This window comes from Aptenodytes forsteri, unplaced genomic scaffold (genome assembly GCF_000699145.1).
Source record: "Aptenodytes forsteri isolate BGI_AS27 unplaced genomic scaffold, ASM69914v1 Scaffold58, whole genome shotgun sequence".
Taxonomy (NCBI): domain Eukaryota; kingdom Metazoa; phylum Chordata; class Aves; order Sphenisciformes; family Spheniscidae; genus Aptenodytes; species Aptenodytes forsteri.
The window spans coordinates 671,659-699,232 of record NW_008794093.1 but is presented as its reverse complement, the minus strand read 5'-3'; the positions used below and the strand labels follow the sequence as shown (position 1 = coordinate 699,232).

At 36.7% G+C, this 27,574-nt stretch overlaps 1 protein-coding gene across 2 annotated transcripts in view; it reads right to left on the bottom strand.

Moving 5' to 3' along the window:
• The window catches only part of LOC103895474 (BMP/retinoic acid-inducible neural-specific protein 3), a 229,412-nt gene extending 206,786 nt beyond the window's left edge, over window positions 1-22,626 (bottom strand). Inside the window, exon 1 of one of the 2 annotated variants that reach the window (XM_009275062.1) lies at window positions 22,391-22,626. In XM_009275062.1, coding sequence (XP_009273337.1) covers window positions 22,391-22,626 — 236 coding nt within the window. The remainder of the gene's footprint in view (window positions 1-22,390) is intronic. The other variant, XM_019470950.1, reaches the window with a different exon arrangement.
• Between the last annotated feature and the right edge of the window lie 4,948 nt (window positions 22,627-27,574).

The window sequence follows — 27,574 nt, the reverse complement described above, 5'->3', positions numbered from 1 at the left end:
GGTGGAAAACCAAAGTCTGTCTAGGGTCTAACCTGGCCTTTCACCTGTTGTTGCTAAGAGGTTTTTGAGATCTGTAGCATATGTGATTGGGAAAGGCCAGATGGGCAAGCAAATCTATGAGCCATGCTCAAAAGGGTCCCTCTGATCAACATACTCTATTTTCATCCAAGGTTTGCAGTCTGAAAGAGATGCTCACTAATTGGAGTAACAGTCTCAACAGCTTTTTAATTGCATATGCCAACACACCAGCATTTTTGAAGAATTTTTTCTTTCCCCTCCAAGGATACCCTGTGACCACTCCTAACTGTCAAATATAGATATAAATACCAGAACACTAGTAGGTGAGAAAGGAGCCTCAAAGCACTGCAGAAACTCTGCACAGTTTATCTTATAGACATGCTAGTAGCTTCCTGACAACTTCGCTTCAACTTTAATTTTCTTTCTCCCAGCGCCAAGTACCATATGCTAACTGTTACAGTGAAATGACACTATCCCACAAGTCTGCAAGAGAGATGCTATATTTAAATTCAACTGTTAGGTGAAAGTATGTTTTATAAAAACTCAAGGAAGCTGTATCCAGATGGTTACAGAGAATAATCTCTACCTAGGGATTCTGGGGAGGATAACAGGTTACAGCAGTATCACTTCTGAATTTGGGGTTATCTAGTGGCTATTCCCTTCCGTTTCAGGTAGAACTAAAAAACATTGTATAATGCAGTGTTTGGCATACATCATCTTGACTATTTTGGCAGAAATAAATTTTTAATAAACTTGGTTTCTTTGGGATTTTCTGTAACTATTTCTGCCTGTATATTATCCGTCTCAACTTCTTACTTGAAATTAACCTAATGAACTAAAGATAAATGTTAATACATTTATTTCAGCATTTTGTCAGTATAACTTTACTTTTAAATGGCAGAAAGGCAGCAGGGGAAAGATCTTTAACTGTTAGAATCATCAGCATTGAATATTTGACATTCTGAATTAGATCATTTCTAGCATTAGAGTCTGTTCCATAAAGGGAGAGATGGCAGTCAGGGAGCTGATTATGTTTTTCAGATTTCCAAAGCAAATGTCAGTCCTGACAGTACCTAAAGCAGTTCAACAAAGCTGCAACATTGGCACAGACTAGATGTCTTCAGTTTTTGGAAGAAACACTTTAGAGTAGCTGAGGATATTTATGAATTAATGTTGAAGGGTTCCTTACTCTGGCTAATGACTGACTATGCCTTGAAAAGCAGTTTCAGAGATTGAGAACAGCCCACCATGGGAAAATCTGCAGTTTGACAGTTCACTCTTTAGATAAGGGAGATATCTGAACTCCAGCCTTATGCTGCTGATATGACATCATGTATTGTTCTTCTACAAGTCTGTTTTAAAACAAACAGATGAAACAGATATGAATCAACACTATTTTCTGAAATGCTTCCAGAGCAGTAACTTCCCAAAGTAAGCTCACATTTCTGCTGGTTTTGTTTAACAGTGCTGTTGATGTTATCACAATAATTGCGTGAAGCTATTAGTCTAAGTTAATGTAAAGTATCCCGCAAAATTGCATCTCTTTATACCCATCTGCACACACGAATATGTGATGTGAACATATGCGTACGTGCTTACTATAAAGGGTATTTCATGAATATCAGCTAATTTCAGAGAAGTCTAGAGCTTTTTTACATAACACTGTAACAGTTAATATGAAGGCAGGATGTTCTCAAAGCCCACATAAAGCATCCTACAAAGGCAGGATGATGAAAAATTGCATTATGCAGGTACACACACATGTATACACTCAAATTAAAGCAGCAAACAAATTTCAGAACAAGTACATCATAAAATATTCTGATTGGGAAGCTGTCAGTATGCTTCTCACAGGGAAAATCATGAAAGGCTGTCAATGAACAGTGAAATAACACTATCTTGAAAAAATAAAGTTAAACTTCTAAAGCTTGATTGAATTGCTCAACATTTCTATTTGATCTGGTTACTCCCCAGCACAGCATCAACCTCACACCAATCAAACAACAAAGCTACTGTTTTTCTTCATGTTTTTTTAACAAAAATCTGGCAAGCCTCAGTTCTGCTCTCCCCAAAACGATCTGATCTGCAAAATTCAGTTTAAGAAAGCTCAAGATAAATCTTTTAAGATTTGATGAGCAGACTTGTTCATTCAGGCTCATGGGTTTCTGCCCTCAATCCAGGTAAGCATGTAGGCTCGGTGTTCCAAGAGAGATGAAGGTGCATACTGTGGCTTGTATTGGTGCCTGGGTTCCTGCCTTGCTCCAAGGCTGACATTATCTGTACCCACCCATCTCTTGCCACAGGCTGTTTTCCTGGTCTACACCAGTTCAGGGTGCCCGCTCTTACGTTGGTGGATAGAGCAGAATAAGAGTGGGTTGGAGTGTACAAACAGCACAAGGTCAGTGTCACTCACTCCCTGCCAACTAAGGCTTCTTCATTGATTTGTCTCAGTTAACGAGGTGTAGCAGGTTGGCAGAGCACTTTTTTTATTACTCACGTTGGACTTAGGAGACACATCCTGTGCAGAGGAGTACAAGTTTCCTTGTATCTGCTTATGCTCCAGTGTCAGGCAAGGTACAAATTTGCCATTAATGTATCCAGTTACTTAGCTATGCTATGGATTCAGCTCTAATCTAATTTACAAATGAGTATCCACGCAAAGAATAGCCCAATTCACTTTCACTTAGTATAGGAACGGAGATCTACTTTTTAGTGAGAATTACACCCAATCAGTGGTTTCAGCAGAAGAAAAATGTACCGTACGGGGAAATTTTACTGTGGGACCTCCAGTCAGGCTACAGGGAAGAGAGACATTACCATCCACAATCCCATCTATTACTAACTCAGCAGAATCCAGCTCTAGACACCATTTGCCAAAAACTAAAAGCTTAAGCAATCACCATATGAACACACATTTGCCAACATATAAGGAAAAAATTGTTACACTGCCTTTTAGCTGTCATTATTCTTGTTTTTTTAATCCCTCTTTCCCACATGGCAATTTCTTCTAGAGAATGGAGCAAGATGTACATGACTTTCTCCTGCCTCTGTGCTCCTGCACTGTTAATGCAGAATTCTCACTATCACCTTGATACAAGATGCATTACGAGACCAGTGCCCCTAATATATATAACAGAGAAATAAAGGATGCACAGATTTGGTGAATAGATAACAGTAAAATTTCAGCCAAAATGTTTCTCTCCTCTCAGAAATACTTCTTGACCTGTTCAGAACATTTGAGAAATAAACTAGTCCCCAAAAGAAAACAAGCAACCAAACATGCCATCATATAGCTTGTTAAGTGGTTTTTTTGGGGTTTTTTAATAAAATAAGGGCAAACCATAATAATCAAAACAGATAAGTTAACCGAACAGTTCACAAGCATTCAGTTATTTTTCCTTTATCCTGAAGAAAAGTTTTCAACAGATTGCTCTCTGTTCTACTGACGGAGACCTGTTCACTCATGGGTTCGCAATAGCATTGACTTCTCCACAAAAGGCCAATAAGAAAAGTAAACAGGCAATGAACATACTATCCACACAGCTACATAACGTTTTCTTGGCTAATGCAGTGGTATCAGCTGGCATGTATAGATACTTTACAGTGCCAAGACTGCTTTTTTTGTTTGTTTGTTTTCTCCTGTTTTGTTATCAAAATTTGTTTCCTAATTACTCAGGTAGACCATCATAAACTATGATTTCACAACTTTCAAGAGCAATTAATTTATAATTCTAGCTGTTCAAATGTGGGGTATGCCATTAGGAACCAGAATGAATAGGAATCCTCCTACTTTCTTCCACATCTGACATTGGGTCAAGACTCCTCTTTGCAAGTAAACCAAGTAGGTCACTGTCAGTGTCATTGCCAGAACCCAACAGCAACGGTTCAGAGGCCTAGGAAAGGTGGAGGGAAATGTTACCTCCTAATTCCATAACAAAAGGTGGTTAATGGCAACAGAGAAAGTAACGTTAGAAATTTATAAAAGATTTTTTTTGTTTGTTTTAGCTGAGTGATATAATGTCATTCATTGCCACAACAGGTGTCAAAAATTATTGAAGGCAGGATGACATAAGCTATATAAAATGGTGATACACTAATACACTTCATATTATGCAAAAATATACAGTAAAAATAATTATCAGTTCAGTGATAGATTTCTTATCTGAGCTTGTCACCTGTAAATGTTTCCCCAATTCTTTTTGAAGACCTCTTAATTTCATTATTCTATATAAATGCTGTTGTTCTACAAACTCCTTTCATGCTCCCTAATCTTCAAATCCATAGTACTAGGTCACGTCTTGTAAGTAATTCATACCCACGTATAAAACTCCTCTACCTCACAAAACCATCAAGGTTTCCTCTGATAGACTGAACTTTTTTTCTTTATTTTTGTAGCCTCACATCATTATTTATTTTTTTCCTCTATCATTCTCTGTCCCAAAGTTTCTTTCTAACAAGTTTTCTTGTTAAATACATCAACTGTTTACATGAATTTAATATAAGTGTTAGACCACTAATGACAGTGGAACCATCCTAGTTATTAATTTGAAAACTGGTGACCCATCTTCTTCAGTACAGCTCTTACCCTTCTTCAGTACCTAAATAAACAAATGTCACACCAAGGGCTAAAGTCTTTTGAAAACATGAGGTTCTTTTGAGAATCTGGTTCTGAATGCTAATGCTAAGCTCTATAGAAAATTTCTACAAATAACTAGTGAGAAAAAAATTGTACTTAAACAGCATATTTAATTGATATGGCATTAGCGTCAATGATATTTAGAGAACATCAAAGACACAACATATCTGTATCATGAGGAATGAAGCAAAATTGGAACTTCAGCAGAATGACCAAACTTAGTTCAATGAGTTAGGACAACAACAGTTAGGATAACAAAATATTCTATGCAGCAAGTTTACACATCTTCTTAACTTTATTTGTGTAGCCTGAAATTGGATTCCATAGAAATGCAAAGTTTTTCAGATTGCTGAGATCTGAACCTTTATCTTTCCCTGCAGGCTATTTATATTAATCTACTTTTCTTTGAAGCACAGAGCTGTTAAACTGTTAAAGCTTATTTAAAATGTGGCTATATTTCTATTAATGGACCCAGATAGTTGAATTATAGATTTTAATTATGCTTTTTATACTTTGGAGATGCTTACTTAGAAATATGTGTAACAAAAGTATGCAATTAAAGAGCGTTTATTGCTGCTGATCAGTGAATTGTGTCTATATTGACAGCAAGAGATGGCTTAGTATTTAGAAGAATTTACACAGGCCACTTTTTATTAGTGATTAATATGAAACTCAGAGTCAGCTTTGTTCCCCTACTTTTATCAGTATTTTGTCATGAAATCAAAGCAGAACAAAAGATGTGAAAATGTGAAATGCCTTATGTTTTAAGAGTGACGTACAAGAATATTTCATACTTGAGTAGCAGCCATCTTACAAAATCAGTTAAATACATAACTAGAAAATTAGAATTTATGCTTACAATTTTATCTGTTATACATCTGACACGTCTGGCTAACTTTTCTAGTTCAGTAAAACCAAAGTAGGACAGTTGCCATCATGCAATATTCAATCACTTTTCCCAATGAACCAATACATGAATAAAAGCCCCCTCTTCAACGGAAAGTGTTGCAGCTATAGTTGGCATGGTGTCAAGACTGTGAATTTTTAAACGGAAAAGGCAATGCCAATTATAGCTGGTGGAAGGAACCTTCTGCGGTCCATTGCATGCTGCAGCTATGGGATGTCTATGGCTCTGGGGAAAAAAAAAAAGAAAAAAAAGTAGGAACAAGCATTGCAGTAAAATGGTAAAGGTGAACTCCATTTGCTTTTCAGGGTATTACTGGATAGCAAGGAGGAGTGTGTTACTCTATGCTTTGCCAGATTTTGAATAAAATGTCATCTTGTACCATCGAATATCCCTAGCAATAGAGTGGAGATATACAGAATAAAGCTAATCCTTTCACAAATACCACCAACTTGACAAGATTTACCCAGCAGAAATGACATTAGCACATTAAATAAGACCAGGAAATATGAGGTGTTTATAATAGACAGTTGTGTTCTTTCCTGAAATTGTGAATTTTAGCTTATCAGCATAAAAAAAAAGGTTGAAAAGAGAAATTGCTACAAACTACTTCAGAGGAAACACAGTGTGTGTGTCTAACATCCTATCTGCCTCAAAATGGGTTCCAAAATCTGCACACACATACTCACACATATTCTCAAAGTTTTATTTCTTTTGAGTAAAAAGTTAATTATATCATTGACTTCAGTGAAACTGGCAGTTTAGAATATTATTTGGTGTGAAAAAGGTGTTCAAACAATCTGGAAAGACCTTAGAGAAATGTAACAAACCAGAAGACTTTAACTGCTTAGTGGTAGGTATTTAAGAGTGCTGCATTATGCAGCATTTGTACCTGCTCCGTACTATGTCGTTACGACTTCTCACTATGTTTGGACCAACATAATTGGGACTAAACTTCCCCTCTGATACACAAATGACCTTTTAATGTGTCAGTTTCCTATTTAAAGTATTTTGGTTTCTAGCACACTATGGATAGTCCATAGAACAACAGGATGAGAACAGCAACCAAAATCAAAAAACATTGGGCAGAATTTTCCTCTATATTCAGGTTTAATTTGGGAGTGGCATTAGGACTCTTAGTTATTGGTGTTTAGAATTCTTCCTAGGAAAAAAAAAAATTAAGAATATCAGATGTCAGAGGCATTTGGGGTGGTGGCTGGGGGTGAGAAGGAAATTTTTGACAGTCTCTGATATCTTGGATGTAGAAATAAATTTTTGTTTGCTTTCAAGTTTGAATTAAAGTTTTCAAAGGATCCTTAAAAATATTAAATTTTCATTTAATTGCCCATTGGTTTGCCATTAAGAAAGTATTCCAGTGGAAAATTATTGATGGCTCAGTAACTAGTGGGGTAGCTATCACATTTGTGTACTGCATTCATTAGTAGATGAAGATCTGATAAAAAGTAAATGTGTAGTCCTTGAACACAGATGTGAAGGCCACCTTCTGCTTCTGCCTGTGAGGAGTGTGACCATTCCTCATTTCACAACATGAGAATTAAATCTCCGTACTGCTGTTCCAAATTCCACCATTTATCAGTGATAAAACCATCTTTCTTTATGTCAGAAAGGAGTTAAATAAATCCAAAATCCTAATCCTTTTGCTGGATTAGTCTCAGAATCAAGTCCACAGTGGATACATTTATACTTTTATATATTTTCCTCTGTGTATGCCTGTCTATTCACAATGAAGATCAACATACCATTTCATGCTAGTCTAAACCCAGAAATTTCTGTAGTCAGTCAGTTCAAACCTTTGCTTTAACTACAAATGGATTACTTCATCTGCAATGTGAGTTTACTATCCCAGAAGACTAATTTACAGGTAACTCCATGTCATTTTTGCATAACATTGTTGTTACAGAGATAATGTTGTCCCCGATTTTCAGGACCTAGTAACAACCAAAACGTAAATAACTAGAGGGGTTTTGCCCAGGGCGTCTGTAATGTGAAGTCTTTCATTTTGCTCCATTATTGCATTTCGGCATTGATTAAAAGGTATTACCTACCCTTGTGGCAGGTGAATAATTTAATGATCTTTTTTTCAGTGAAGCAGAAAAAATAGCAACTGTATTTGATTCTGAGTTATATGCTGTGAGCCACCTTCCATTGCACATTTAGCTAAGACCCAACAGGTGAGACACTCGGTGACATATCTCATGAAATTATATACTGATGAGAACTATATTGATTAATAGTGCTAAGGTGCAGAGGAATATTGTTTATGTTGTCTGATTGCCTGAATGGTGAAAGCCACAAAGCTTCTCGCATTCATTCTTAGAATCACAGAATCATTGAATGGTTTGGGTTGGAAGGGTACTTTAAAGATCATCTAGTTCTAACCCACCTGCCATGGGCAGGAACATCTTCCACTAGAGCAGATTGCTCAAAGCCCCGTCCAGCCTGACCTTGAACAATTCCAGGGAGAGGGCATCCACAACTTCCCTGGGCAACCCATTCCAGTGCCTCACCACACTCGTCATAAAAAAATTCTTCTTTATATCTAATATAGATCTACCCTCTTTTACTTTAAAACCATTGCTCCTTGTCCTGTCACTACAGGCTTTGGTAAAATGTCTCTCGCCATCTTCCTTATAAGCCCTCTTTAAGTATTGAAAGGCTGCAATAAGGTCTCCCCGGAGCCTTCTCTTCTCCAGGCTGAACAATCCCAACTCCCTCAGCCTTTCTCCATAGGAGAGTTGTTCCAGTCCTCTGATCATTTTCATGGCCCTCCTCTGGACCAGCTCTAATAGGTCTATGTCTTTCTTGTGCTGAGGGCTCCAGAGCTGGATGCAGTACTGCAGGTGGGGTCTTTCAAGAGCAGAGTAGAGGGGGAGAATCACCTTGTTGCTTTGATCTGGTAGGAACAAATAATTCGATGAATGTAATATGTCCCAGCAGAAACACCGGGTGTAATAGTGACATCCTTCCATAAGAAAATAGTAAAATATATGGATTTTGGATGTAATATCAAATGCCCAAAACTTAAAAAAAAACTTTTACCAAACATAAACCTGGTCTTGCTATATTGTCTCAGTTATCTATGCCCTGTGTACTTTGTGGTCTACTTCTATGAGCTGTTTATAGTGCTGTTAGAAATCTCCATTTCTCTAATTAGAAACAAATGTATCTGGGGGGGTGGGGAATTGAGAACTGTGTATTTTAAAAAATTAAGTTCAGACTATGTTGCTAAGACATTACTTGTCAAGAATACAAATGTCCCAGCTCCTGAAAAATTGAACGCTTACCACCTGCCATGGAGTTAATCCTTCCCTACTACAAAACAGGCCACATAAAACCTGTGGAGCAAATATACTCTGCAATGTGCCCTGCTGTTCTCAGCCCTCAGTTGTCTAGATGTCCTTCACAAGAGCAGGGAGAACAATGGGGGTCTGGAGATGGGACATGGTCCTGAGTTACTTGTTACAAATCTGGCCACGAAGAGCCAGCCTGCATCACCTTCTAGATGTCAGCTGAGGCCTAAGCTCCTGTCCTACTAGCTCAAAATCTACCTCAGTAAGCTGGTGCTTTTTCAAGTCAGTGGCATTAGTGATCCTTATCATTCAAGAATGCAACCTTTCTCTTTTAGGCTGATTCTAGATTTGATTTAGCCTGGTTTCTTAAAACCTGGAGGCTATGTGACTGTGTTGTGGTAGTAGATATAGGTGGGCGTTACAGGCATACGGCTATATCTCTTCCAAATAATTTTTGAACTCACTGTCCAGCTTCAAACACATTTCACCGATTTCTAGACAAGTTAAACCATAAATCACTTTAAAACTGTTTTCATATTTCATGACCGTAAGTGGGCAAAATAATGTAATCACAAAGACACACCTGAAAACAACCCCACAGAGCTGAATGTGAGTGCAAAAGAGTGACTTTCTTATAAATGCCTTGACTGCAAGATAAGCTCCAATCAGACCCAGCCGTCAGCCAGAAGACACAAAGTTGTAGGAAAACAATATGTATTCATTATGGCACTCAAAAGACAGCTGGTTCCCTGTAATTATCCTGTGGGTATTAAGCTCAAGCTACTTTCCTCTTGCCCTGTGCTCAGGAGATAGCGTTAGCAGGCAATCGCTCCAATGGCCTTTCCACACCTAGGATTGTTACCATCATTTTCCTTTGTTTTCTGGCTTTAAGGGATGTTACTTGCCTGACTAGCACCTTCTGAAACTACTGTTTTGTTAGCACATTTCAGGATGATGTCACATCAAAACAGAGAAGAAAAGCACAAGCTTTTTTTTCACTACAGGTCAGAAATGCAGATTTCACAAGGATAAAACCATTTCATATAGGGTACATACTGTCTTCAGACACAGCTTTTGGCCACAAATCCATTTGATAACATGTAACTGGACCTCTCTCTGTTTCCAACCACCCTCTCTCTCAAAAATTTTGTTCCCTGGCTGGATTCTGAGATATAGCTACTAAGTTTACTTAACTAAAATTGACCTTTTCCTACTGTTTTATTCCAAATACTGTGACAGAACCAGTACTTCTCAGGGAGAGATGAATATTGACTCATGTCTATCAACCATACATGGGCATTTCCAAAGATTCAAACTGAATTAGAAACTGGAGTCATGTGACCTCAGCTTTTGTTGTGTAAAAGCTTGCCAAATCTCATTTCTTATTAGCATAAATATCAAATGAAGACGGTTTTATTGATGTCAACAATGAAATAGAGTCTTGCAAACCCACTTGTGGTTTGGAATTCTCATGTTTTAACTGTGAAGACAAGAGAAATAGAGTGAAATAAGTGTGACTGTCATATATAAAATTTTGCCTCCCAATAAATATAGCATAGGTACACGGAGACATTTTTTAAAAGTAGAAGCACGCTTATTTTTGTTTTATTTTAATGTCTCAATTCACAAATCTTTTAAGTTTCAACATTAATGTTAATTGTCTTTTAGTTCCAATAAATTACTATGGTTGAAATTCTTTTTTAAGTTGTTCATATTCTATCAATCTCACCATCTGAGAAAACGACCATCACACTCAAAATTTTTTTTGAACTCTTTGTTTATTTTGTTTGTTTGTTTGTTTTGTCTCTCATAATAGAAAGGGTGAGTGTCAGGGGACTTAATATATTGTACTGATGTCTAACACTCCTTGATGGTTTTGGTACCAAGGACACGCATACCCAAGTCACACAAAACTTCAAAGTCAGAACCAGGAAAAGCATACATTTGCTTGTGCTTATCCAAGCCAAGGAGACAGCAGTAAAAATAGACATAACCATTACTTCTTCAGGCAAAATTCTAAATAAACAGATGGACCTTCAAAGTCAACCATATGAGAAATAGTTTTACTAAAAGGAAAAGCAAATTTCAGAGGCAACTCAAATAAAAATATCTTTCAGATATTATTCAATCCTTGACACCAAAAAAAGTGAAAAGACAAAGGTGTCTAAGCAGGAAAGCAGTCCCTGAAGAAATTAGCAATGAAACAGAGGCTAGTGAGCCTTTTTAGAGGCATACAAAAGAACTGATCAGGATCCAGTTTTTGTGTTGTACTCACATGTTGTTAGTCATAACTTGGGCACACAGCTTGGTCACTGAACTCAGCACGAACTTCTTTTAGATTCCTTGAAAGTTAGGAGTTATGCACAACTTGTAATATTTTTCAAACAGATATATTGACAGGTCTTATCAGAGAGTTCGCTGTCCAAGCATGAGCCCATATTGGATCCACAAGTGAAGGTACAGGTGGAAAATCTATAGCATATGGATTTCACATAACATTATCACACAAGGAATCTGTGGAAAACTACGAGTTAAATATAGAGCTTCTGTAGCCACATGCACACATATATATCTTTTCTGTACACACATAGAAAAAATATCCTGTCAAGGTTAATTTCATTAACTATATCCAGAATCATATGAAAAGATAGAGAAAAAAACTGGAGCAAAGTCATAATAGCCCCTGTATAAAACAGAAGGTTCATGTTAATGTGTTTCAGTTACAGATTCTCAGATGTCTTTTATTGTAGCCACAGTTAAGGTTTAATGTAAGTGGCATAATCTAGAGTTGACCAAAAACATGGGAAAATGCAGCAAGATCTGACAGAATGCTTCTGACAGAGGCATTTTAATACAAGGATCTAATGAGGAAAGATCTTTTGGTATTGCCAGTGTTATGGAGAATTTCTGGACCTCTGATTCATCAGGAAGTGTCCATAGTAAACTTCATTAATGTATTGGTCAAAGGGTCTTATTCGGACACCTGACTGTAAAAGATTTAAGTTTTTCTTTAAGTTTTTCTTTCTAATAAACAGTATTCTTCTCACTGCAAAAATGTGAAGTAATAAACTCATTTATTTTCACTCATACATCTCTCTAAATATGTATGTATATATACATACACATACACACACACATGCACACACATACATATACATGTGTACATATATATACACACATAAATATATACAAACACGTGCATTTGTATTCACACTGATTCACTCTGACAGTAATCACAAATATTTGGGTTCTAGAAATCAATAAATGAGCAAAAGATATTTTATATAAGAAAAATGGTAATGAACAGTTCTTTGTAACAAGAGACCTCCCTACAGGTCCTTCATTTATAATCAGTTGAAATTATTATTTTTTTAATTTATTTTGCACGGTTAAATATGTGAAATGTAGGCCAAAGACTTCATTCTGTTAATGTGGGTTATCAGATTGGTTGCACATATATGTTATATATTACATAAATATGCATATGTTATATATTGGTTATACATATGTGTAATGTTTAGAATCTAGTTTTATTATTATAACTTGTAACCAGTATTTTATGAAAACGGCTAAAGGTGTGGTTTAAATAAAATGCAATTAGTTGTAACTGAATAAAAATGTGTTGCCCCTGTTTACTTTCTATTAATGGAGAATATTTATCAGTAGGCAAAGCTGATATTGTATTTGAGTTCCTAGTAAAACAACCAATTCTACTATTAGCAGTCAGGGTATAAGTTAAAAATCCCTATTTGTTAAATTTCAAGAACTGTAAGAATATAGTTCAGAATTAGTTAAAGTACAAATATTTATTTTAAATTAATCAATTATATTTTCTTAGGTCTCAGATTCTGCTGATTTTTCAGAAGATTTGGTAGAATATGTCTTATGCTTTTGATTTTAAATTATGTTACTCATATGAGTCGAAACCTGTATATGTGTTTTTCCCTTGAGAAATTAATATTCATCACTTAAAGCCAGATGCTATCTCTTCAATGCATGTGAGACCTGAATACACAACTTCTAAATTGCCAGTGGGCTTTGTGTGTGCAGTTTTCAGAGCTATATATATATATCAAATTGTCTGGTCAGTAAAAATATCTTCTCTTCTCAAGCTGCATAAATAAAGTAGAAATTGAGAGTATCAGAAGATGAATTGAGATATGGAGCCATTAATGACCTTAAGAACACTATTATCCATAACAATCATATTGGGATTCTAGGGAGAATCGAGCAACAAGACATTAATTTGAAGTATTGCTTTTCTTCACAACAGTCTCTGTTGGAATGAATCTGTAGCTACAAAATAAAAATTCACAACCAGCATAATGACTAGTAAAACCTGTAGAATCAATCAATCAGAGCTAGAAGACAAATAAGATTTGAATTCTGAGATATTGACCACGACGTTAAGTCAATGATAGTAGAAGTGACAAAAATCCTTGAGTGAGCCCATTTGGTATCAGTTGTTCTTTTCCTGTATGGAAAAGGCACAAATACCCTTCTATACAAAGAATTATACATTCCAATCAATATTACTGTCTTTCTATACAGAAAACGTTTCTGTGCTATTCAGTCCTTTTCTCTATGTAAGATATAACATGCTACACATACAGACTTAACGTACGGACAAAAAGAAAAACCTGAAAGCCATTCTGTTTGGAGGTGACTACTGACCTAGCAGCAGTAAGGAAAAGTAACGGTATAGGGGTTAAAATGAAAGCACAGAGAACTTGATTCAAGTAATAAAGAAAACTTTTTTTTCCCCAGTAATTAAAAGAAATCTTGTTAATTGTTTTTCCCCTTTATGAAAGTCATCAGCATTTGAAATCCCCTACATCTTGAATACCAGTGATAGTACTAGCAGGGATATTTAAACAGAAATGAAAAGGAAGGGCAAATGAAAGAACAAAGACCCAACTAACCAAAAATCTTCAAAGAATTAATGACAATAACCTGATTTCATGCCCAAGATCCTGGCAGACTATCCTGCTGACTGAAGAATGAATCTATTATTAGTGTTAAACAGTTTTTATACTACTTCAGTGATTGCATGAAACCATTAAGTTACAGCCTCTATTATCCTAATTTCTTTAGGGCAACTTAAATGATTTATGAACTTACTAACTGAAATGATGACACACCATGTTCTCTAAATAAATGTTCTTTGTTCTAGGGAAACATATCAGTAGGAGGTTTGATCTAATAATTATCTTTAAAATATTAGATTTAGAAAGTGGGTATATTCTGGAAATGGGTTATGGTAATGTTTACAAAAAATAAGATTCACTCTCCTCCTTATCATTTGAGTTTCCTTGGGATCTTTGATAAAATACACCAAACAAATAAGAAGAAATACAAAGAGAGATTGTCAAAACACAGACTCCTGCAGTGTATTATACAAAAAACTACAGAAGGCAGTCTTGGCATCAATATTCTCTTTTGTTGCCAAGCTGAAACATGCTTGTGTTCTTGTCAAACAAACTGACTCCTGAGAACACTGTTAATCCTGCTGGACTAGCCAGCACCGTTACCTAGTTTCCTTCCCAGCGCTAGCATTTGTTTATCTCACCAAGAGAAACTCTACCCTTGTTTTGAAACGCAGCAGTTTAATACTGAGATGACAAAATGCAGTGAGGGGGTATGGGATAGGTCTGACCCTGGTCAGTGGCAAAACAACTTAGACGCTTTTGAGTGGTGTGGGATTAGGCTCACTCATAAATTTCTTGTTGTTCACTGAGATTTCTGCAAGATTCTCTATGAAACCAGCATCTCTTAAAAATATACTGTTTCATCAAGGACTGGTCGTGCTTTTACCAAGACCTTCAAAGGTGGACTGAGGGTTGATGTTGTGGATCAGTGTCAGAAGTGAGCTTGATTTCTTTCTTGAGTGATAAGTGCTAGCCCTTTACCTAGAGCAGATGACTTCTCTGTTGTGCTGCCTCACATATGTAACAGAGCTGGAAAGAGAGAGACATTTTGGGAATCAGAATTCCCTACCTCTCTTTGGTCCTTCCTGCTCACCTCTGAGCCCCTCATATCTCTCTGCCCTTCTTCCTGGGCCACAAGTGTCCACAAGAGTTCAGACTCTTTTATCATTGCCCTTGGACATACCATTTATTATTGCCTGTGGAGATATTCCTACCTGGGGCAGACCTCTTACATAACTGGGATTGTGGGGACAGACCTAAATAGGTGTATAGTCCTTATCTCCTGCACCTTTGGTATCTCTGGTACCAATCTGAGGGGCCCCTTAGGCTCCCAATGCCACGGGAGGTAACCCATATATGGTAGCTATAGGAACATCAGTGAGACTCCTTCACCTTTGTGAACATCCATTCTATGTACTTGTCAACCCCTTGAGATTACTGGTAAACTAAACTAGGCTCCAGTTATAATTCATGTGAAAACATTTTTTAGAGTTTTCTGTTATGTATACGTAGTTTCTCAGTTTAAATTATCTGTTCCTTTTTTTTTACGTTTTCACAAGCATGTACCTTCCAGAGAATCCCCTGGATAAATAGATCAAGAAACTAATATAATTTTGATAATAGGAATTGCTAATTGTAAAGCATCACTACCTGATAAGTGTTTAGGCCCTAAAGATAAAACAAAAATGCTTTCCTATGAAGGAGATTTGCATTTGAAACAAAGGGCTGGAAATTAGATGATTTGGGAGAATATTGTCCAGGTATTGCTAGACCTGGAAATACAGTCATTTAAAGCTTTTATTTTGCTCAAGTATGTACTTATGTAAGCAGTTTCACCAAAGCCGGTTATTTAACTCATGTCATGTCTTTGTTATGCCTAGCTAACTAGACTAAGAGAAGCTGTTAAAGTTTATCACAATCAGAAATGAAACTCATTGATATTTTTCCAAACCAGAAGTTTTTTAAAAATGTCCTACTCTTTTTTTTTTACTTAATTAAACTATTATTCCATTGTAGGAAACTACTGCTGTTTGATTCCTCAAAACCTAAATCATCATCTTTTTGTTCTGTGTACCTATACTGCCTGTAATAATGAGGCCACAGTACTGGACTATAAATATTATTTTTTCAGTGGAAATCTATCAACTCACAGTCCCAGAAACTCTCTTTCAACTGCTTTTCTCTGTTCCCAGCCTGTGAGCCACTGGGTTTAGAAAGAGGACTTTGTGCATTCAGTAGTCTCGCCTTTTGTAAACATTCTGAGAATGATGATCCATCCGATTACTGTACCTTTTATCCACCAGGTTGAACAGAAAATTCCCTAAAGCAAGCTGACCAATTACAATGCAGGCCAGAAGCAATTTACTGATACAGTGAATTTCTGGAAAAGGCAGACAGAACTGTTCCTGCTATTTATTCCCTATTGATATGGCAATTGTGGAAGATAAACGTGTTTGCTCTTTGGTGCATTTATAATCTCAGTTCTCAGTTGCCCAGCAGTGACACTGTACATGAAATTCAATGTCCAAGGAAGCAAAGGCTCTGAAGAGTTGAAGGTAATGGTTGACCAGTTTGCTAAGCTACCTGTTGAAAGCTACCTCACCATCACCCATTAGAGTTAGTTTGCTGACTACAGCCCATTTCTTTCCTCAACTTCTACAGTACTAATTTGCCTCATTCCTTTCTTTGATATATCATGTTCCACTCCTCTGTCACTACCTCCCTCACCTTTTGTGGGTTTTGTATATGATGTTTTGTGTTAAGGAAACTGAGGTCCATGGCTGAGAAATGAACTCCTGTCTTAGTTTCCAAAGAAACAGTCTAATTTAAAAAAGACAACAGCTCTAATGTTTCAAGTACCAAATGGACCCTTCCAAAAGTTGTCAGTGATAATGGCTTCTAGAGTGTGATCAAATGTGTAGGAAATAACAGCACCAAGAAATGCCATATCATTGTTTCCTTAGGCTTTTGAAAGGTATGTTGGCAGATATCTCTTTTCAGCCCTCCATTTTACTAAACATCTGTATTGGAAGAAATTGTTGAAGACATTTTATTAATTCTTCTCCATGCCTTAAAATTCCTAAATTATCAGTTCAAAGCAACCTTGGGAAAAGCACAAGGAAATGTTGTTCCAGACTGTACACTGGGGTGAAAATTGCAAATCAGGGCATGCTGATGTATACATCCACAACTGAACCCCCCAGGTTTTTTTATTAGCACTGTCTGTCAGGAGTATACATGTGTGAAGAAGTTTAGTGATAGCTGTGGGCTAAAATATGTTGATAGGGAAGAAAAAACACGACACTCTTTAATGTTGGCTCTACTTAACTTCACATAAAAGTGTTAAAACATATTAGTGAGTGTTCTACTACAGTCTTGCTCACTTTAACCTATAGGTTCAGTTACCAGAGGATTCAGAACGTATGAGGGGAACCCAATATATCCTAATAGAAAATAATCTTTAATTTGATAGCATTATTTTCTAATCATTTTTTTTTTAAATTGTTCATGAACAAACACAATCCCTGTTAAAACAACCTCTAAAGGAATACTTCTTAAGCCACATGAATACCATGATGCACAGAGCTACTCAGTTCTTTAGGACATTCTTTTTTTTACCTTTTGCGGACTAGTATTCTACACTTGTTAGGGATACTTAATGGTTACTAAAACCTAGTCCACTATGCAGTACCACTAAGCACTGCATCTTATAACCCTTTCCCCCTATTCATAGGATTCGTAAGGCTTTGTAACTTAATATGTCCCAGAACTATTTTACTCTAATGATTAGAAACCTTTTTTAAATTGCCAATTTGGTTTTATGACAGCGATGGCTTTTGGTTTAAATTGTTCATCACTCTTTATGATATGTATATTGACAGGAGTATCCTCTTCTTTCAGCTCTCTTTTTTTTTTCCCCCTAAATGTGCCAAACATTTCCACCTTAAAAGAAAAAGCTAGGCTCTTCCTTCCCCTGATTTTTCACATCTGTTTCAGATTTTAAATCATTTTGCTTGAACAAAACTACACAGTATCCCTGAGGAGATTTCCTCAGGACCTTATTTGATAGCATGAATACTTCTCTATCTCTGTAGAAATTACCTCTTCTGATACAATGTGGGTTCTTTGCATAATTTCACAATCACTCTTTCCATCCTGGTAACCTCTCATCTCATTCTGTTTGGATTTAAATTCCTTTGTCTGGGTAGCTGATTTACATAAGAGGCACAGTACTCCCATTGTGTATTAAATAACAAATTATAAACTCAGTTTTCCTTGCCAAAATATTTACTGATACTAACTACAGGAGACACCTTCCATAAAATGTTGACACAGCATTCCCATTAATTTAGAGGTTTTCAGCAGCCATCCAGGTGCTTTCCTGGCATTTTTCTTCATAGATCAGTGGCAATGAATGCTACCAAAAACTGTGGCAATTATTGAATTTCCTGCAGGAGGATATTTCCTTCGAAGAATTATAGGGAATACCACATTTCCACATAATCAGCATAACCAGCCTGCCACTCCCAATTTATAACAACGTAGGTAACATCAGTTGCAATTATTTAGTGTTCTGCAATACCTGATTAAAACATTATTACATATATATTTGTCTATTCCAGCCCTAGCCTGTCATATTGAAAGCTTCTCTCCTTACGGAGCTAAGTACACTACAGAATCAGCTTGTTTGCCCATGGACATAACTGATCTTTAATGTATAGATTAAAATATGAGTGACAGTAGTTTTTTCTACTGCTACCTTTCCATAATTTATGCATCAGTTGGTTTTACCACGATTGTTTTATGCTCTGAAGGCTAGACAGAGAGATAAGGCAAAGTGTAACTTTTATCTTTAAAAAACATATTATGGTTAAGACCTCTCATAAGAAATTGGGCTCAGTTAATAAATGTGCTCCTCAGTGCTAACCTTTGGCTTCATCTCTACAATTTATAACAGATTCATGGTCAAATGAACACTTGTTTATAGTGACCAGGGAGTGTGGATACAAAGCAGTTGCTTTTTTGCCTTATTGGCATACAAACAGTTAGGGGGAAACTAGAAATGCTAGTACAGAGTCCGTATAGTGATTTTAAGTGTTTTTCTTAAGTGTTTTAGTCTAAAAGTTGGACTCCATTTATTTTAAAGCAAACAGGTTATATAATTTAAGAACTGAAAAAAATAAGGCTACTAGACATTATGGAAAGCAATTGCCATATATGTTTAGGTGAAACGAAACTTTAAAATCATTCTGTCTCCTGTCATGCAAATGACAGGAATAAAAGAAGTAGCACAACATTGTTGTACTCAATAGCTGAGAATAATGACGTTTCCATCAAGTTTCAAGTAATCTTCATTTTAACATACTTTGTTGTTCTTTTTACTATGTGCTTTTCCAGTTCTCTGTCTTATTATCTTGATTTTAATCATTCTATATCATTCATGAGCCTGTAGTATGTGACCATGATCCCATTCAAATCAGTGTCAAACAATGATGCAGAATAAAGGCCTTCATCTCTAGCACTTCAGTATTTACATAAATATGCATTACCCAATTTAACCAAAAGCAAAATAACATGTATTCTCTGCTTTTTAATATGATCTTGATTATAATAGGGAATGCTATTTTGAAATTTTTAAAAAATTGGGAAGCTAATTATTTAATTGAGGTTGTTTTTTTTTTTCCTACATCATTACTGCCTCTCCTGAGACTGCCAAAGAAGGGGAAAAAATAATGGGAATCAAAATATCATTCTAGTCACTGCATAATTGTTCTGCTGTTGGAAAAAAAAAGTCATACAGCAGTCTCCTGCTGAAATCTCCTCCAATACATTTTAAAGTACTACATGCAGTATGTGCAACTCACTGCTGTTTTTACGTTATTTTTATTGACACCATTTAATTCCTGTTAATGTAAACATCTAGTCCCAGTGTTAGGTTGATCATCCTGAGCTAGTTCCCATGGGCAGCAGTACTTGTTAGGGTTTGGCAGAGAGATACAATGGGTCATCTTCTGTGTATGGCTTGGATGCCATTGCTCTGGAGACATGGAAAGAGAGCTGCTACTTGTCACAGTCCCATCAGTTCTTTTGGAGCCAACTCCTTCCTCAAAAGAGAGGTACACTTTTGGGTAGTCTGCAGCTACTTGCCACATTTGTGCCATTAAAAAAAAAGGAAAAAAAAAGAAGAAAAAAAAAGGTCTTCAGTCATCATCTGTCTGACCTGGCATGGATGTTAAAATGAAGGGAGATGATTTTCCTTCCCCTTTACTCTTAAAATGTCAGGTGTCAGGTGTGGACTTTAAGGGCTGAAGTGAAGAGCAAAGGGAAAGGAGGTCCTCCAGTTAGCACTGTTTGGAGTGGCACCTTTCTTTCTTGTTAATATGATTCAGCTGAGTCAATGCAGGCTTGTGTTTTCCCCTTCCTTACCTCTCTGTTCAGATCAGGACTGTGTCCCTGAGGGATCGTTTTCATTAGGTAAAAGACAGGTGAGGGAATGAACAGACCAATTAGACTCCAGATCCTTTAGCCTGGGAAAGCCCATAGAAAAGCAACAGGGATTAAATTTACAGTGTGTGGTTTGTAACAAGGTCACCATGTTCTGCACTACTTGCTAATGGGACCATATTTTACAAGGAAACTTTGCAGTAAGGTTTGTATTTGGAGGACTGAATCAAAAAATGCAGCTTTTCTTTTGATTCAGGTAGCTTGTGCCTCTTTTGACTTCCTGGCTCATTTCTTAACGGGAATAGGCAGAGGATAGAACTAATCACAAGAAACACTTTCTGTGGGATTGTGCAAATTAAAGTCAATTGAAACTTATGCACAAACCCAAATAAATATTAGATATATGATTATAGATCTATAAAACTTAACAATGTTTCTGTAATAATGGCTGAGAGGAGAAAAATTCTCAAAGACTTGAAAGAGCTGAAATGAAATACAATTCCTTCTTTCATGTTTTTAGCAAGATAATTTTGGTTCAGTTTTGACTAATACAGAATAATAGGAATAAAATATGCTGCCTCAGTCTCTGCATTATTGGCTTTACATTAGCGGTCCTGACAGCTGGCTTTTAAAACGCAGTAAACATTGGGCAATGCTGTTCTGTTAAGACAAGCCACTTCATCAAGCATATTTCCAAATCACATTTTATTTTCAAAATGTGTTTAATTTCTCTCTGTATGGCAAAGCATCTTATTGCAAAATTGACCTGCAACAGAGTGCCCTCTGCTGCATGTATTTAAGAAAGGAAAATAAAGCAAGTTCCTTAAAAATAAAAACTTTATGGACTGAGACCAGCAGTTTTGTCACAGGCCACTAGACATTGAACTAAAGGATAGTACGTACATATAGGCATACATCACTCTTACCTTCTTCTAAAGAGCTGGATACCACTAGGGAATAATATTTAAAATAGGTATGAAATTTGCACAAACTGTTTCATGGTTTTAAATGAAATTAGCGTGTGTCTTTTCATACCAAAATAGTCTGTTTATAGGTTGGAGAGTTATGAGGGAAGTTAACAACCTGTCCTGTATTACCCTGCTGCCACCCCTTTCTCTTTTCTGCCAGGAGGGATCTATAACAATATGAAGTGAAAAAATCTCTCTGCTTATAGATTTGTTTTCTCAGTCCTTAATCTCTCATGCTCCCTCATTTCTCCCCTTCTTTCTACTTGCCATTAGGTCACTACTATTAAACTGAACTCTCCTTTTCATTCCCTGGAGATTTTATCAAGGACATTCAGTCATGTCCTTGATAAACCTATTTGGTGTTACTGAGTTATACCTCTTGCAAATGATTAAGAAGATACTTCACCAGTGCTGTCTCAAAAGAGTAGAAAATGACAGGTTACAAATGTATAATGAAAACAATTCTACAGCAAGGCACAAATTCTCAAGCAGACCTACATTTTTGAAGTCTTCCCCTGTTTTTTCTTTTTTCCCCCCATTCAGTCTGAATTCAGCCAGCCTAATGCTGAGTTTTGTGATGGACCAAACACCTGCAACTCCTGTAGAAACTCACAGTGGCTCTTATTGTTCAGTCCCTCAGGGATGAGAAAACTGCTTCTCAAAACACTGGTATAAACTAACATGAAACTTTTTTAGTCACTTTTTAAATGCCCTGATTTGTACAATGAAGTCCATGTTTTGCCAGCAGTATCTGTGGAGCCACAATTTCGTTCTTAAAGTCTCAGCTTATGTCTAGAGCCACACTGAAATCAATTGAACTGGATCTTCCTGCATGATCAAGGGTGTTCCATGTTACCCCTCTGCAATCAAAGATGGTGTCTGAATACCTTAGGACATTTTTTAGTACGTCACTAGGGCAGAGTAGAGGTAGGTAGTAAACAACAATGTTTTCCAAAGCAACATAATCTATTACCAAAAGTTCTTTAAACAAAATAGAAACAACACAAGCAGGCATTTCCGTAGTACGCAGTGCATATATGGCCTTGCATATATTTCAGCAATGAATTTTGTGTCTATGGATTTGTTCCCACATCTGAAACTTTCCCTTAAGGAAACCCTTATTGATAGTTTACAACTTCTAAGGATGATATCTTTGTAATTGCTTTCCCTTTGCTTCATACCTGTAAATCTTGTATCGTGTGCTAAATCCCTGTCGACTTCTGTCCACAAAATCTGTGTATTCCTGTGAGCGGTGGAAGGGTCCCTTATCAGAGAGGAGCCAGTCGAAGGGGCTTGTGGCATGCTGATCCGAAACAGCAGCAACTGCTAAAACCCAGCAATGAAGACTCAGTGCTATCCACTCCCATAGAGCCATCAGAGAGAACAATTCAGCACCAGCACTGCATCGCCATATCATGCTTCCACTGGGGACTTAGAGCCTTCATTCTCTTAGCTTTCCCTCAACACCTAGACAAAATACACAGTCAATTAGATAAGCACACACTAGGCATCCCTTGGAAGTAGAAACAAGTTTCCTTTCTTTCAGCTTAAAGAGATAGTGGCCTCTACTTTATTACATTTTACATTAGCATAAACCCCACTAGGCTAGTTAACAGTGGAGTGTTTCAGTACTTCAAATGCTGTGAAACTAATGTTTTCATTAACATCATCAGTAATAATATTTACTGTTGAAGGGAAACCTTCAGAAATTGTCAGGGGAGGGATTGTTGGGGTTTTTTCCAATAATGCTAGTCATTAATGAAAAATATGCAACACAATAATTATTGCCTGTTAGCATCAGTACAAAATCATTCAGCAATGTCTATGCATAAGGTCGCAGTTCAGATATTGGACACAAAACAGATGAGATTCAGAAGACCCAGATTACTTTTTTTTTAATGTCCTTGGAAAAGTCACTTAATGGCTTGTCTTCACTACAAACATAATTAACAGACTCATGTTATTCTGTTCAAACCAGCGTAGCTGGGCAAAGAGTGACTGCATTGATCAATAGCACCGGGGCTACCCACAGTGATGAGTTCAATGAGTTATTCAAGCTCTAGATGATGCAATTTTGAGTATCCCTAACAGCAGCACTTGACTTGCAGTCCAATTCATTCCAACCCAATGGATCAGCCCAGAAACACTATTTAAATTGAGCCTAAACAATTATATGGGTGCCCAATCAAAAATCAAGTATTAACCATAACCTCATGTAGGAACTCAGTGAAGACAAGCCACAGTTTCTTTCTATACCTCAGTCCTATACCTGTAAAATGGGATAATGATTCTATATCCTGCTCACCTTTTGCAAAAACACCTATGCAAAAGCATGAGGTTCTCAGAAATACGGAAATGTCAAGTCATGTAAATTCCTAAAAATATAGAAACAATCAGTTCTAGTTTTCAGTGTAAGGTAAAACAGCTCAGAATTAATTAAAATATATTAATATGAGAGCTTTCATTTTTCTAGCTGATGAATTTACAGGGAAAAACATTTTTTTAATTCACATTCACTCAAAACAGCACTCATTATGACATTTTTACAGTGCCCCTTGCTATGATTTTTTTTTACTTGGCAGGAGATTTTTCTTTACCATCAGTAATTTAATTTGTAAGTGTACCCTAAATGAAGGATGCTTCCAGTAGAAGAGTTCTGCAACTGCACACTCAGTACCACCCATCCATTGTAATGGAAATGGCGTAGCTGAATAAATATGCTCTGTGCATATATTCTAGACATTAATATTCTGAAGAGTCTTTTGTATAGATTATAAACATATCAGCTGCAGGAAGTTAACTGCTTCCAGAAGAGCACAGAAGTTCATATGAACCAACAGGAATTTACAGTCTGAGAATATAATAACCTGTCTATATAACCAGAGAAATAGTCAAGGTTTATTGTCTTCTTAGGCACAAATGTAATTGTTTGTAACATGATTTGGACCTGATCCTGCAAAAAATAAATGTGTAAGTAACCTCACTGAAAAAAAGACCCTATTCATATATTTCATGCTGAGCATATGCCAAAGCACTGAGTTGTAACCATAAATGATTACAACCACACAGTGGTTTATAATCATAAAACACAGATTGCATTAATTTTATAAATCCTTTCGAAATGAGATTCCAGGAGTATACAGCAAAGAGCTCTCTAACTTTTATTTATACTCTCAAGCAATCACTTACATGCAAAAAACCTGCAGATCTGTGTATACTGTATGAAGTTTCAATATCTTCTCCCTAGATTGGTGGTTTTTTTCTTTCACAGGTTGAAGTTCATGTATGTGAGGTTACACTATTGTGTAACCTTCACGACATTGTATGAAAAAGCATGCACAGATATGAAGCAAAACTGAAAAGGAATAGATTGCTCTCCTGGCCCATAAAAGCCATGATGATCATTTGGTTGCCATTTCCTGTTAACAGTTAGCTCAGTGTGAATGAAGAAGACATGTCAGTCGCTTCCAGACAGACCAGACACGCTTTTGCGTCACAACAGAGTGAAAATCCACAAATAATTCTGTCCCTCTTATTCCCACCAATCAAGGAAAAATATATTGCACAGCATACTCATTCCCCTCCATCACCCTTTTCATAGACTAGGGAGACCCTGGGCATAATTTCTTTCTATTATGTGAAGCTACAAAGGACATAATGAGAATTTTAATTTTCATACCTTTTGCTGTTATAAAATTGCTAGCTAAGACATAAGGTTCTATGTTTCCTAAATTATCTTTTCTATGGAAAAAATCATGTAATGGTTTAAATTACAAGAGGTAGGAGTTTACTTTTTCGGGTACTTATTAACAGTAAAATGTTTCAGGCCATTAGACTGTAATGATGACTAATTTTGTCCCTTTTGAATTTAAAATTATAATATTAGGATTGGAAAATGAATTACTTTGTATATGTAACATCTTCCTAAAACTAGAACAAATAAGCACTTGAACAAGAATGGTGAAGAGCCCTGCTCTATGCTTTCCTTAATGCTACACCTCATGGCATGTCATAAATTAACCACTGGCAAAACACCTTTAGAGAATCTGTGTAGTTACAGAAGAAAATAGTCTCCTTGTTTTAAAGATATATGAAGATATTTTCCAAAAGAGTATACATATACAGCTAGCCCTCAAGGAGAGTAAAATAATGTGTGCATTTCTAACTGATAGTTATCCACCTGTCTATATTGTCCAGTCATTGTAGAATCAGTCTCCATAGCATTAATTCTCATAACACCTTTGAGAAGTAAGCTTTTACCTCAATTTAACAAACAAGGAACTGACGCATGAAAAGACCAAGCCTAAGATTTTTTTAAGCTGTTAGAGGGTTTCAAATGTGTATTTCCAATTAAAAGATAATTTAGAAAATTCCAGCTTAAGGAATTTTCCTAAGGTTACAGTGTGAAAAATATCACAAAATTTTAAATATTCAAATTATCTATTGAATATAAATGCCCTTAAAACATTTTTAAAAGACTGTTATAGGCATGTGGAACATACAAAGGTTGTAGCTACAACAGCCGTCACAGAACTCCAGGGAGGAACAATCTCAATTAAATTTGTGGTAGAGCACCTGCTGGTTTCAGGGTGGGATGTGAGAACTGAAAAATAAATGAACACCTGTTAAGTAACAGAGATGGTGGATTTTAAAGTGGATAAGACACTCTGTAGAGAAGACACTTCAAACAAAATTGTCATGTCAACATGCTGCCTCTTTAAAGTGCTAGCTTACAGGACAATTATCAGGTATAGGTGCTCAACACAATTACTTTCTGTTATCCCCAGGGTTTCACCCAGCTACCACTTGCAAATGCTAATAAGTTTTCAGTCCTTCCTCTTCTAAAATCTGAGGTTAGACTGAGTTCAGGAAGCATAATGGGCTAAATTCTTCTTTGTTAGAAATCTATTGTCTCCTCACTGGCGTTAATGGAGGATGAATTTGACTCAACATCTTCTGGAAATAGCATAGCTATTCATGAACATGTAAAGGGTGCTGAAGACTGGTAAAATCCATGCATTTACATCATCTGAGAATATAGTACTGGCAAGTGTAAAACAAACATTGTGGCCACTGGGACAAATCTCATCAAGCTTCAGCTGTTAACAAGAATGCAGGAAGTCTGTAGTCTTTTTGTTGTCATCTTATTGTAGGGCAAAACCCACCAAATTCAGTCTTCCTTTTTTCATGTAAATAATTTTTTTTAACATTAGAAATGGTATATAATTATATATGGGTAGTTTATGAACTCACTAAGCTACTGTACCTAAAATAGTACAAATTGAAGTGTCTGCTTGATTTGTGTGTTGAGCTCTCTTGCTTACAGAACATGAATTGATAAATCATATATACTAAGATATACAGAATAATATAGGGCCAACCCAAATGTGTGGACAGCAGTGTTCAAGAAAAAGCAAATCAATAAGTTTAAATCCTTCCTAAAATGGAAACAGTATAAAATTTTCTCAAGGGAAAAAAAAAAATAGAAATCTGTGGTAACCTCACTGCATGCAACCTTTTTTTTTTTTTCCTAAGAGGTGAGAGTCACGTATAAAACAGATGAGCTAGTATGCAGTAGAGATATAGTTACTAAGTAGAACGCTGCCTACTGGTTCACCAGTGGAGTAACTTTTTTATATAAGAGTCAATAAAGTTGGTGTTAGGCATCATCAGTAGCTTTTTTGGACCACATTTACACCTGCGGTTCTCAAGAATCAAAATAAAATAACTGTACACTAAATGTGCAGATATTTTTAATAAGATCAGGGGTATTTTTTATTATATTTCTCTCTATTATGCAAGTCTGAGAGGTGCTGTGGCCTTGGTCTGAGATGTCCTCTCCTCTGTTACACATAGAACAATGCCCTTGCAACCTCCGTCAGCATCACAGAAATGAACACAGCCTTGCCTCTGTCATTCCCTCTTTCTCTTTGCTTCTCACAGAGATCTCCTTCTGACAGTGGAAATGCAGAAGACCAGGATTTCTCTGAAGTCCTTTGGTTTTTATGCTCACTAGAATTCTGTGAAAATACTGAAATGTCCCAGCTCTCCATGGAAAGATGAGAATCCTCCATGCTGAAGGGCTCAGTACTGGGGCCGGTCTTGTTCAATGTCTTTATTGATGATCTGGATGAGGGGATCGAGTGCACCCTCAGTAAGTTTGCAGACGACACCAAGTTGGGCGGGAGCGTTGACCTGCTCGAGGGTAGGAAGGCTCTGCAGAGGGACCTGGACAGGCTGGATCGATGGGCCCAGACCAATTGTATGAGGTTCAACAAGGCCAAGTGCCGGGTCCTGCACTTCGGCCACAACAACCCCATGCAGCGCTACAGGCTTGGGGAAGAGTGGCTGGAAAGCTGCCTGTC